We start from the raw sequence: 13,864 nt of genomic DNA, 5'->3' as shown, positions 1-13,864 counted from the left end.
TGGAAACGTGCAATGACGGCTGGTGGTGTGTGTGTGACTGGTGGAAGCATGCACTGACGGCTGGTGGTGTGTGCTTGGTGAAAGCGTGCACTGACGGCTGGTGGTGTGTGCTTGGTGAAAGCGTGCACTGACGGCTGATGGTGTGTACCCGGTGAAAGCGTGCACTGACAGCTGGTGGTGTGTGTGCCTGGTGGAAGCGTGCACTGACGGCTGGTGGTGTGTGTGTGTGACTGGTGGAAGCGTGCACTGACGGCTGGTGGTGTGTGCTTGGTGAAAGCGTGCACTGGCGGCTGGTGGTGTGTGTGCCTGGTGAAAGCATGCACTGACAGCTGGTGGTGTGTGCCTGGTGGAAGCATGCACAGACGCCTAGTAGTGTGTGACGGCTGGTGGTGTGTGTGCCTGGTAGAAGCGTGCACTGACGGCTGGTGGTGTGTGAGCCCGGTGAGCAAAAAAACAAAGGATTTAAGCCCTTATCTCTGTACTGGGGAGAATGTTTGACATTGTTCAGCATTCTGTTCATCAATTGTTTTTTTTGCATTTCTCCACATAAGATCGCAGCCACTGCACTCTCTCCTTGTACAAGTGACTGTTTTTTCGCACTGCTCACATTTTCAAAGAAGCAACTGCCAACACTCTCACATGATGTGTAAAGTGTGCGCGATTTACAAGCCTCTACTCTGCATATTTGCCAAAATACTGTTGGCCTTTCTCATGTGTCATCCATGAAACTCCCTCCTGCTTTGAGTGGACTCTCTGGTTTCTCTGTAGTCAAGTAGGATCAAGCGGTAACCAAGTAGATGATATCCTATCGATTTACCCTTTGAATCAAGAAATTAAAATCTGCTTTGCCTTGGCCAAGAAGGTCCCTTTGACTAGCATTTGTGCCCACTCCACAACGGTGATGAAAGCTTCCTGTGCCCTCTTCAGGTGCATCCCTCTGGCTGACATTTGCCAAGCTTCCTAGTGGTCATCCTTATTGCTTCACGGCTCAGCACACAGTGATTGTTTCTTTGCCAGGTCTATGCTTCCCAACTTCCTTGGGTTAAAGCCACTACTTAATCCCACATCCTGCAGTGTATTGCTTTGGAAATCATTCACATTGTGAGAAATGTGCAGGAAGAAGTTCCTATGTACTTGCTTTTGGTGGCACTTGCTCATGGAGGATATTCATAAGGTGAGGAGTTTTCATGAAGGAATAGCATCACCAAAAATATGGTAATTGAAGTGAAAACATTTTGTTCTCCTGTATTCATTCAGGGGTGTGGAATTCCTATAGGCCGACGCCCAGGGCAGATTGTTTGGGGTCAAGGGCAACAGGTTTCCATGTGTATTTTGTCCATGGGACAAATGGGCCCAACCCCCTGCTGCACAATCCCTTTGGATGCTAGTTTTCAGTAATACAGTATGGATTAGGGAAGTGTGTTGTCTGCAGTTAAGGTAATATATGTGTCTATACGTCAATGCTGTCAAACTTGTATTTATGGTTCATTAATGCAAAGCCTTTCTTAATAGCTTGAGGGCTCTAAGGAAATGTAAACTCATACTATACTGCTGACAGTGGTCCTAGTATACAAATGTGTACAGGTTTGCAGTTTAGCAATATGAGGATATGTTTTATGCTCCCAGAATGCTCTCTGGTTAGATGCAAATATTTGAAAACGTTTAAAAACAAGATTGATGAGTCTTTGCTTTCAAAATAAAATGTTCACAAAACAATGCAACAAGGAAATAAAGCTTTAAGCGAAACTACTGTGAAATTGTAGGTACCATTTCTTTGAAGCATCATCTAGTAACATATGTTGATACGTGCTACTATTCCCAAAACCTATTCAGAATGGAAAATCAGTGCAACCAATTTCAAGAAGATTGTAGGAAACATGAAAATAAACAATCATTGATATAGCCAATGGGTCTGACAATGGTGGTCAGCCTTTTAGTGTGTCAGTGTGTGTCGTGTTTTGACATGGGTTTTGGAAAACGTTATTTGTTGTGGGATGCCTGACCTTCACCATTATAACAATCATTGGCAAAAAAGCCAAAATATGTTCTCAAAAAGCACACATTGCCACTGCAGTCTCAGGCACTGCACAAAACTACTTTGTGTGCTGATATGCTCCTTCTGAAAGAGCAGAATGCTGTCAGTCACAGTGAAGCCAGCCAATAGATGGAAAAGAATTTAAATAAAAACAAAAGGTCTTGGATAACTCAAGACCTAATTGTGGGCCCAGTTATTTAATTAAGTCACAAAGGTGCACCCATGTATATGTCCTTGCAGTAGTGCAGATTTACGGCTTTTATGAATTCACAATAATTTATGAAGGTAGGCCAGGAAATCATACTTCTGGAAAATATCTGCAAACTGCATTTTATCACGTGCAAATATGCATGTGTAAATTTGTTTAGAAGTTCACTTTCTCTCCAACTACTTTTTTCCTCAACGCTGGAAGAACTTTTTCTTATTCCCTTGTCATGAGCAAATTTCCAATCATTCTCAATATGAGGAAAGGTCCAAGATAGGCTGGTGAAAATGCATACAACATGCAACGTAGCACAGACTCAAGCGCACATTTCAACCCTGAATCTATTGCTTAACGCTACCTCCAGCCCCAGTATGTATATCGCTGGAAAGGTGGCAAACTAAGGGAATTGCTTGAATTCAAACCTTACTATGGTATTAGCCCTGCAATAATCGGAGGCCATTATCAGAGCTTTTATAGAATGAGATTGCTGCCATAATTTGTAGGCGCATTTCGTGGCACCAGAGGAACAAGTGGATTTTTTTTACACGACAAGTAGATTTATGTAGCAACCTATCCTATGGACAAGTAGATATTTTATTCAATTCCATACCCCTTCATGTCACATATACGGAGAGTATTGCCCATTGTTACCAATAAATAAGTTCCTACAACCATCCCTTCAAATTTGCCACCTTTTAACTTGAGCTACTTTCACTACACCATCTGCGCAAGTCGGCCTTGCAGCAGATGACCTTGGTTGAATCAGCACATGGTTAGTGCTGTGCTTCATTCTCTCTGGTATACCCAGTTGCGTAGCACACTGTTAATGTTTCTTGACAAATGCGCAATCATGTGAATCCTCATCTTCACCCCACTCTTAATGTGGTTGCTGAAGAAGCGAAACCCCTCTGATGTGTTCTTATATATGCTCCTGAACATTTCTGTACTGCATGCAATGACTCTTTGGAGTGCAAAAATAAACTATGATAAGTTGCCTCAAAGAGATCAAACAAACCGTGGCCGCATAGATCGTGTAGTATTGGACAGTTTGTCAATGTCACTAGGGTTGGCTATTTCTTTAAAAAGTTAAACCCGGATTAGTTTCAGATGGGAAATGGCATCCACTGCTCTAGGATAGTTATGACATGCACAACTTCCAAGAGAAAAGCATTCCCATAGTTCGTGCACATCTTTCTCGATTTTTATTGTTTAGTCTCACGCCTTTGGGCCTTGCCTTTGATTACTTCTAACTGTTTGGTTTTCTCTCTTCTTGTCCACCTAGGTTACAGGTAAATTCAGAGGTGGTGTGAATCCATTTACCAACGGCTGCTGGAGAAACATTAGCCATGTCATCTGCAGTTCACCGGCACCACGGTTCGTGTTTACTTTAACCCAATTTTTCAATTCAATTTTCCAGATTCTATGCACATGTAATCTTTATTTTTGCGAGCGCACATGAATGGTTACTTTATTCATCACTGTACAGGCTGTGTCTATAGCACAAGTTAGACCATAGCACCTCCTTACTTCAAGGCTATGCTGTGCCCAGAACTTTATTTAAACAATTTCCAAGAACGTGAGCTTTATGTGCAGACAAGCATGGCTTAAGACTTTGCATCTGAAACTGGAAGCCCGGGAAAAAGACACTTTCCTGAGCAAATCAAAAAACTTATGAAACCTTTCCAATGGAAAGTTCCTTCAGCACTGCAAAGCTGGCAAGTTGAGGGGCAATTCTCTGACTGCTAGACTCCAGTCTTTTCTACCTAGCCATGGCCATTTGTTTTTCTGGGCAAGAGACTCATTTGACTTCAATCATCCTGCAGCTTCTTTCTCTTCCTCGAACTCAGTTCCCCACCCCAACAGAAGTTGTTTCAGGCCAAAGACCTAGGCCCTCTTCGAAGAGTACTAATGACTTCCCTTGGTTTCCATCAAACATTCTTAGCTCTATTTCAGTGGGCTGTCTCCTCTTCAGTGGTTAGCGGTGTGGAGGGGGAGGTTTTCCCTCCACTGTTACTCTGAGAAATTACCTCTTCTGACATGGTTAGCCTACCATGTCCCCTGTCCCAGAGCTCCTTCCCCTAAAACTGTACCACGATTGGCACAACTGCCACCCCCTGTAAGTCCCTAGTAAATGGTAGCCCTGGTACCTAGGGCATTGGTACTTGAGGATCCCCTAGGGACCCCTCACCAAGGCCATGAAAATTGCCACTGTAGCCTGCATGCCTTGGTGCAGAGAACAACGACAAAGTCGACATGGCAAACTGCCTGTGTGCCATATCAAGCAGCACTGCCTAAGGAATAGAGAAGTCACCACTCTCGCAGGTCTTAGAAGCCTGAAGGCAGGGTGCATTATATCTCAGCTGTGGGCATATCTGCACGAGGAGATATATCTATACATTTTTTAAGTCTAATCTTATGCCAGGGAAGCCATATAGAGTACATCGCCTGCAAACTTGACAACTTGAGTTCCCCAGCACCATGATAATAATCCCACACTGATGCCAGCATTGGATTTATTAAAAACAAAGGTTCCCCCTGAAAACCTACCAAACCTGGTGTGGTCTCTGACTATCTTTAGCAGCCTGACATCACCAGACATGTTTCTGGACCCATGGGGTGAGAGCCCTTACTCTCTGAGGCCAGAAACAAAGTCCATCCTTTGCGGAGATGTCACACCTCCCCCAGGCAGGTGCAGTGTGCGAGAGAGAAGCTTCAAAGGTCTTGCTGCGTTTGTAATGCAATCCAAGCCTCTGCTGCTAGCAGTGAATGCCACCCCATCGCAAACCCCCACTTTTGGCCAGAGTACTGGTGAGAAAAGTGAGAATAGGAGGTGCGCCCCCTTTGCCAACTCCACCTGTCAGGTGCTGGAGGTGAAGTGAAGCACATTTTTCAGTGCCCACCATCTGAAAGATGGTGGGACTTATCAAATCAGGGCTAGGTCTATGCATCCCTCCCACAGGAGGGCGGCGCAATAGAGGGTGTAGAAACCCCAGGTAAGGGACCCATGGGTCCCTACTTGTCACTCGCCTGCAACACCCCTAAATCTAGTATTTAAGTAGCACCCCCAGACCCTGAATTTCAGATTCCTATCTACGAAGCCCAGACACTGGAGAGCCACAACAGCAAGAAAGGAGGAGGACCAGTGACTGACTCTGTATTACCCTGCCGACCTGTCTACTGCCTTTCGCCCAAGCTACAAAAGTTGACTCGTCCTGCAGGCGCAAGGACCTCCAAAACCCTGCCTTCATTAAAGATCAAGAACTCCAGTGGTCCTGTCCACAAGAAACCAACACCTAGGACGTTTGAGGCCTGCGGAATTGGACCACCGGACCCACATCTGCACCAGTACCTCCGGCCCGAGCCCAAGTGACCCACCGTCCTAAGAAGGTTCCCCAACGGTCCTGAGCCCAAGTCAATTGAAGGTTGACCCCTCCTGGGAACCACACTGACGCCTGCAGCCTTAACCCGGAGACCCCCTCCCCATAACCGCAACCTGCTCTGGTAAGCTTTTTCCGACATCAAAGGCCACTCCTGCATCCGAAGCCTCTGGGCCTTGGGGAGCTCGACCCAACAGTGTCCCTACGTCCCCATGCATCAGTGCTTACCTGGGCAGCTGTTGGATTTCTTCGTCTGGCCTCCTGGCCAGAGCCTGCAGCCCTTTTCCGAAACCGATCTCCTCCGTTGGTTTGCGTTGGGCACCTGATGCTGTGGTGGCACTCTGCACCTGGTCACCCTGTGCCGCTGAGGGTGCATGTTTGGTGCTGTCCTGTGGCCCCTCAAATGCTTGCCTAAACTCCCAGAGATTGAACCCAGACACCGCTTTTACTTAACAGTAAACAGTGCATCTTCGATCACTTCCAGTCGCAATTGGTTAGTATTGGGCACCCAACTCCGAATTTTAACTCTGCACCGGCTGCCCCTATGCCGCTGGTGATGTGCCTTGTGTTGCCTGAAACCCTGAAGACTGGATTTGAAAGTTGTATACTTAACTAGAAAACTGCATTCTTGTTTTCCTCCCATAGGTTAACATTGCTCAACTGAAAATTGCACTAAAAGTCAATTTTTTTAAAGCGAAAAGTATTTAGGAAAAACAAACTCACCTTTGAACGTAGATCTTGGTCTTAAAGTAAACCTAGAAAGAAGCTTATTTTTCTAATATTGATGTGGATCTCCTTTTTGAGATGTCGCATTTGATAATCACTGTGTGTACAACAAATGTCTTGCCCCCCTCTGTGTTAGGCCTAAGGCTGCTAAACCTCAGTATCAATAATTGAGCCCCTTCGGTTTGCATTGAAGCCATGTACTCTTCCAGGGGGAACTTCTGGACAATAATATGCCTAATTATTGGTATATCACATAAAGAGCCAGCTTCCTACATTAGTGGTGCAGCCGTGGGGTACAAGACTGAGCATTTGCTGTACCAATTGATTGATACGTGATTTCACAAGAGAAATCCAAAATTGTCTTTAGCTAAAATATTTTTCCAACCTTTCGATTTGTTTTTCAAAAGTTACTTTAAAATGGTGTTAGGGCCTTGGTTTAGTCCCCCACTGTTTAGAAATTGTCTGTAAAGTAGTTGGGTCTCTTGCAGTCCTTAGCATTTTTTGTAAGTTCCTAATAAGTTCCTAACTACATTAAATACCATGTCTGAGACCCCAGGGAGCTCCCAGGAGCTTAACCTTTCCCCTTATGTGCGTCTGAAAGTTCCACAGCTCTTTGAGCTGTGCAAGGTATGGAAACTTGCCCTGGGGTCCTTAACCCACAAAGGGCCATCTGCAGCAGTTCCCAGCGGGGAAGAGGATGATGAATCACAAGAGATGGAGGAGGAGGACTCTGAGTCCATCACTACTCCCTCCGATAGTAACACTACTGGAAGTGACCCCAGAAGTGTCCTAGGGGAGGTAGACACTGAAGATGCAGATCTTCAGAAACTGGCCAAGAGGATTGCCTTGGAGGCTAAGCTCCTGGCCATAGAAAAAGAAAGAGCTACGATGGGGTTAGGACCCATCTCTGGTGGTAGCAAAATAATACATGGGGAGGGACCCAAAAATCCCCAAAGGGATTGTCCCAAATACTTTGATGGTGATGATATCACCAAACGGTTAATTGCTTTTGAGAGAGCCTGTCTTAGCAGACAGGTCCACAGGAAGCTATGGAGTGCTATAATGTGGGAAATTGGAGGGTTAGACTCCTGACTCTCAGTGAGAATGATACTGAATTCTATGACCTCAAGAAGGGTGCCCTGGTTGAGGGCTTTGTATTCACCACTGAGGAGTATAGGATCAGATTCAGGGAGGCTCCAAAAACCCTGAACCAGACCTGGGTAGATCACTCAGTGAAATGCCCAGGGTCCCCTGTGCCAAAGCTCCTTCCCTAAAACTGTACCATGATTGGCACATTTTCAGATCCCTCTGTAAGTCCCTAGTAAATAGTGTCCCTATCTGGTAACTAGGGCATTGGGACTGAAGAGGGTCCCCCAGGGTTCCCTCACCAAGGCCATACACACTGGCACTGCAGAGCCACTGGAACGGCAAAGTCAACATGGCACACTGCTTGTGTAGAATGTCAAGAAGCACTGCCTAAGGTATAGGTAAGTCGTAAGTCTTCCAATGCAGAGAAAAAGCTACTTCTGAGGAATTCTTGTGACCACAGATTCCCCATCTTACGCATAGCCCAGGTGTCAAATTGGATACGGAAATCTTTGGAGCAGTACTGCTTTGTTCTGCTATTGTTCCACTCAGAGGTAAAGAGCATAGCCTTATATACGCACCAGCCCTGCACGCAGTTTGTTTATTTTTGCTCTTTTTGGCGCTGATCTGTAGCCTCTCTCTGGTTTTTGACCAGGCTTTTTCTAAACAATTTACCAGTGTGTAAGCGGAGTGCTACCTCTTAAGAGGGTTTAAACAATGTGGGGGCTGTTGTCTATTACAGACCTTGTGGTGTCTGAGGTCAGATCAGGGCTCCAGGGCCTGTGGCAACTGTTCCCAGATGATCCTAAATTTGGCAAACACAAGAAGAATCCATGCTGCATCCAGTCAAAGACGAAAGGAAGGTCCTGCTTCCAAAGTCCTTCTTGTGGCAGATCGCTGTCGAAGTCTTCGGATGCGTCAAAGAAATCCAAGTGGGAATCGCCCCCTTCACACCAATCTGCTTGGCCCGGGTTCAGTAAAGACTTGGGTCATGGCATCACCCTCTGTGCCCACTGTGCCAATGCCTCTCGCATCAACACCAGATGAAGCTACCTATTTCTACGTGTTATCAGACTCCAAACTGAATTGACCACGACCTCTAACAAAGTTGCTCCCGGTGCAGACTGACGTGCAGCCACTTGGCAACCTACAGACTACAATACTTAGCCTTGACCACATGGTAAGGCTCAGATTTTACTGTCTTTTTCACACAGATTCAAACAACGATAACTATGATGACTGAGATGTTCTCCAGTATTACAATGAAAACTGGTATGAAGAGCTTCAGGATGCCAGTGGACTGGATACTTTACCTAATACTGGCCTCGCCAATCAGGGCTATGCCCTTCCTTCCCTTTCCTTTCTAGCAGCCACAGATTCCACAGCTCAGAGTGGTTGATCGAGGGTCATCTGTCCATCGTATGGCAGGAAGTGCTGGCCCTTTTGGCCGAAGGGGCCATTGACCGGGTCCATTAAGATTAAGAACGGGGTGTTACTCACACTATTTACTTATGGTGAAGGAGGACGGAAACCTTTGTCCTGTTTTAGATCTTCACCCTCTCAGCGACTGAGAAGGACAAATTCAAGATGCTCCTGAAATTTCAGATGCTATCTGCTCTTGGCCCTTGGGACAGCATGGTGGACTGGATCGCAGAACACTTATGTTCGAGGCATGTGGGCTGCTGAATTCATATCTGTGCATAGATCGCCGCCTAGTGTTGGGTCCGGATGATTGCACATTGTTGTCCTGGAAGAGTCTTCGAAGTATCACAAGATAGGTGGCTCCTCCCCTGAAATACAGTGCGCTTGGGCATCGCCTCCATCCCCAGATTGTTTTTATCCGCCATTGGGTTCGGATGTGTGTCGGTTCCCTCTGTCGGGACCGATAGTTGTTAACTCACTTAACTCGAGACCAAAAGGTCTTTAGGCTTGGCGCCGGTATCGTTTTCGTTCAGGTTTACTGTTTTCTCCAGCTCCGAACTCTCGCTGCCCTTCCGCGTGCTCTCGGCGCGGACGGGCCCACACGACGCTCCGGCCATGGAACGGACTCCGTTTAAACGGTGCCCGGTCTGCAACGCGAAGTACTCGCACCTCGACGTGCACCCAGTGTGCAACACCTGTCTGTCGCCGGACCACAACGAGTCCAGGTGCATGGCCTGCTCGAAGTTCCGGTGCAAGAAGACCCTCAAGATTCGTCGGGCTGCGAGACTCCAGGCCTAACTGTCTGCGCCCCCGCCGGACAACATCTTCGAGGAAGACGTCGGAGGCGACGATGTCCAGCAGGTTTCGGACTCTAGCCCTGCGTCCGAGGGGGAGGCCTACGACGCAGGGGACGAGGAGTTTGACGAAGCCGACGACGAGGTAGGGGACGACGATACGGCCATTGCCACCGTGGGGGATAGCTCTGAGGACGAGCACCCCCGGACTGACTCAGGGGTCGACCCCCTTCCTGCGGCCCAGGTTGAGGGATCGCCTTCGGGCCTTACCCAAGACCCTGTTCTAAGTCCAGCAGCCCCGCCTACGAGCCCGGCCACGGACATTTTGGAGGTGCCACTCACTTTTTCAAAAACGAAAGTGAAGCCTTCGGGTTCAACAGCTCCGGCTTCGAAACCGAAAGTGAAAGCCGTACAGAAGGCTCTGGAGGCGTCCAAACCTAAGAAATCCAAAATGGCCGACATGGACAGTCCAGCCAAGATGGCCGACCCGAAGGCATCTGGGTCGGTGCCGAAAGCAAAGTCGTCCGACGCGGCTGCGTCGGCGCCGAAGATGGTCGCGGTCGACGACCCGAAGAAGGCTTCAAAGAAGCGTCAAGGCGATCCCAAAGCTCAGGCTTCCCCGGCCGCCGGAGCCAAGGAGGGTACCGCGTCGACTCCGAAGACACTGCCTCTCGCCGACACAACTCCCAAATCAGGGAAATCAAGCGATACGGTCGCTCCCTCTCCAGCCCTCTCGAAGAAGGTCCAGGAGTCCCTGCAACGGATTCGAAAAGCCGCGGAGCTTCCAGACCCAGAGGCTGGAGTGTCGAAGCCCGCGCAGAAGCCATCCAAGGCGCACACGCCTATCCGCTTCACCCTACCGCCGAAGTCGACACCGAAGGCCTTCGCTCCGAAGCAGGTGGCTGGGGTGCCCTCGAAGGAGGTGTCGTCGCCCAAAGCGTCTCCGGTGGTGGCTAAACCTCGGCTCCAACCACTCGCGGACGAAGAACGTCGTGAAGTCATCATCGACGCCAATACTGGGAAACTGTCCCTCCTCAAGAGAAAAATCACCACGGAGCCGGTGCTGGAACACTTTCGCATTCCTCTAAAAAACAAAAGGGACTCTGCGGGTACTTCAGCGCCTCCGGCGCCGGCATCCCCAAGTGACCTGCCGCGTTCCCCAACTCGCTCTACCGCGGGGGATGACGACGAGGAAGAGGTCGAGTACAACTATCCGGCGTACTCGGATCCGGAGGAGGAACATGAACCTTGGTCTGCCGGAGGCGACCCCGAGGACCCGCAGTCGGGTCAGGAACCACATCTCTTTGCGCCAAAAACTTCGCCAACGGAGGACTCTGCTGCCTTCAACGCGCTAATTGAGAGAGCTGCAGCTAACCACGATGTCGAGCTGCACTCCGATCCTGTGGATGTAGACTTTTTGTTTGACACTTTCTCTGTGGCCGAAAAGTCAATCAAAACTTTGCCAATGCTCAAGGGAGTGCTCAAGCACGCGCAGGAGGTCTTCAAGGAGCCCACTCGGGCACGTGTTATCAATCCACGCATTGATAAAAAATATAAGGCAGCGCCCTCGGATCCAACATATATCAAGGGACACTTGCCACTAGACTCTTTGGTCGTTTCCAACGCTCGCAAGAGGGCGAACTCACAGACAACTGGTGACGCTCCTCCCCCAGACAAAGAGTCGAAAATATTTGAGGCCTCAGGGAAGCGGATTGCTGCACAGGCAGCTAACATTTGGCGCATCTCGAACACTCAGGCCCTACTCGCACGCTACGATAGGGCTCATTATGACACCCTAGAGGCACTACTGCAGCACTTGCCTGACCAGTACAAGGAGGCAGGGGAGATGTTAATTCAAGAGGGAAAGCTCATCACAAACGCTTCCATAAAATGTGCACTAGATGTGGCTGATACGGCATCCAGGGCGATCAACACTAGTGTGTTGCTCAGAAGGCATGCATGGATTAGGATTTCAGGGTTTAAACCTGATATACAAACGACCATCCTGAACCAGACGGTTAATCCTGACCATTTGTTTGGCCCTGAGGTGGATGCGACGCTTGAGAAAATGAAAAAAGATACAGACACGGCTAAGTCTATGGGGGCCCTTCAATCTCAGCAGTTTCGGGGTGGCTCCTTTCGCCGCTCCAATACCAGAGGCGCCTCAAGGGGTCAGGCATCGCAATCCACTCAGTACTACAAAGGCAATACCCAAACCTCATACACCAACAAGGGTAGAGGTGGCTACAGAGGCAACAACATCAAAGGCAGGGGACGTGGAAACAACAGCTCCAGGTCCACCGCCGCCAACAAGCAGTGACGCCTTGTCACTGCCCCCCGACCACACAACACCGGTCGGGGGGAGACTCCAGCAGTTCCTGCCCGCGTGGAGATCCATCACCACGGACAGGTGGGTCAAGTCTCTTATCTAGTACGGTTACTGTCTGGAACTTACCTCCACTCCACCGAACATACCTCCAAGAAGCCGTCCTATGTCCGGCGAGCACTTGCTCTTGTTGCAGCAGGAAGTTCAGGTCATGCTGCAAAAAGGCGCAATAGAGCTCGTCCCACTGCAGGTAAGGGGTACAGGAGTTTACTCTCTGTACTTTCTAATCCCCAAAAAGGACGGTTCCCTGCGGCCCATCCTGGACCTCAGGCCCCTCAACTGGTACATTCTCTTGGAGCATTTCCATATGCTCACGTTGCAGCAGGTGCTCCCTCTGCTTCAACAGGGGGACTTCCTGGCTACGTTGGATCTGAAAGACGCATACTTTCATATCCCCCTGCATCCTTCCCACAGGAAGTATCTCAGATTCACGACCCAAAACCAGCACTACCAGTTCAGGGTTCTGCCGTTCAGAGTCACCACAGCGCCACGGGTCTTTACGAAGTGCCTGGCGACTGTGGCGGCGCATCTGCGACGCCAGAACGTCCACGTCTACCCTTACCTGGACGACTGGCTCATTCAAGCAAGGACAGAACAACAGTGCGCCGACCACGTGTCCCGCACCATTCATCTCCTGCACGATCTGGGATTCTCTCTGAACTACCCGAAATCCCATCTCCAGCCCGCCCATGTACGACAGTATCTGGGCGTGACAATAAACACTCTGGCAGCCACTGCGCAGCCAAATTCAGTGAGAATCGCCAGTATCCAAACGCTGATCCAACGATTCAGACCTCAACACTCGCTTCCAGCGAAGGTGTTCATGCAGTTGATAGGCATGATGGCCTCCTGCATCTCCATTGTCCCGCACGCGAGGCTACATATGCGTCCGCTTCAGGAGTGCCTGGCACGTCAGTGGACTCAGGCTCATGGGCAACTGACAGACCTGGTGTTGGTGAGCGGTCGGGCATACAACTCTCTGCATTGGTGGAATCCACAAAACCTTTGCAAGGGCCGACCATTCCAAGAGCCTGTGCCGCAGATTATCCTGACAACGGACGCTTCTCTCCAGGGATGGGGAGCGCATGTACTCCACTACACGGTGCAGGGACTATGGACACTACAGCAAAGGAAGATGCACATCAATGTGTTGGAACTGATGGCAATCTTCATGGCCTTAAAGGCGTTCAAAGTACATCTGTGCAACAAGGTCGTGTTGATCCGGACGGACAACATGACAGCCATGTACTACATTCAGAAGCAGGGAGGCACACACTCTCCGCAGCTGTCTCATCTGGCTCAGAGCATGTGGAAGTGGGCCATTCAGAAGAACATCTTCCTCATGGCGGAGCATCTCCCGGGCAAGGACAACCAGATGGCGGACCTGCTCAGCAGGCACAGCCATCCAATGCACGAGTGGGAGATACATCCATCAGTACTCCAACCGTACTTCCAAAGGTGGGGTCATCCAGAGATAGACCTGTTCGCCACAAAGGAGAACGCAAAATGCCAAAGCTTCGCCGCCAGATTCCCACACCCGCAATCACAGGGCAATGCGATGTGGATGAACTGGTCAGGCAGATTTGCGTACGCTTTTCCCCCAGCACCTCTGATACCGCTGGTGGCACGCAAGCTCAGGAAGCACTCGATGACTCTCATCCTGGTTGCTCCGACGTGGGCTCGCCAACCATGGTACACCACGTTTCTAGAACTGTCCGTGGTACCGCATCAAAGGATTCATCTCACTCCCAGCCTTCTGACTCAGAGCCATGGCGACATTCAGCACCCAGATCCGCAACAGCTCAACCTGGCGATCTGGCTCCTGAAGTCCTA

At 49.4% G+C, this 13,864-nt stretch overlaps 1 protein-coding gene across 2 annotated transcripts in view; it reads left to right on the top strand.

Moving 5' to 3' along the window:
• The window catches only part of LOC147667594 (palmitoyltransferase ZDHHC5-like), a 483,616-nt gene that overhangs the window by 292,321 nt on the left and 177,431 nt on the right, over positions 1–13,864 (top strand). For both annotated transcript variants that reach the window (XM_086948798.1, XM_086948797.1), the window contains exon 6: positions 3,523–3,614. In XM_086948798.1, coding sequence (XP_086804924.1) covers positions 3,523–3,614 — 92 coding nt within the window. The remainder of the gene's footprint in view (positions 1–3,522; positions 3,615–13,864) is intronic.

Source organism: Lissotriton vulgaris, unplaced genomic scaffold (assembly GCF_964263255.1).
Source record: "Lissotriton vulgaris unplaced genomic scaffold, aLisVul1.2 SCAFFOLD_409, whole genome shotgun sequence".
Taxonomy (NCBI): Eukaryota; Metazoa; Chordata; class Amphibia; order Caudata; family Salamandridae; genus Lissotriton; species Lissotriton vulgaris.
The sequence above is the reverse complement of the archived record's forward strand: the minus strand, read 5'-3'. Positions and strand labels throughout refer to the sequence as shown.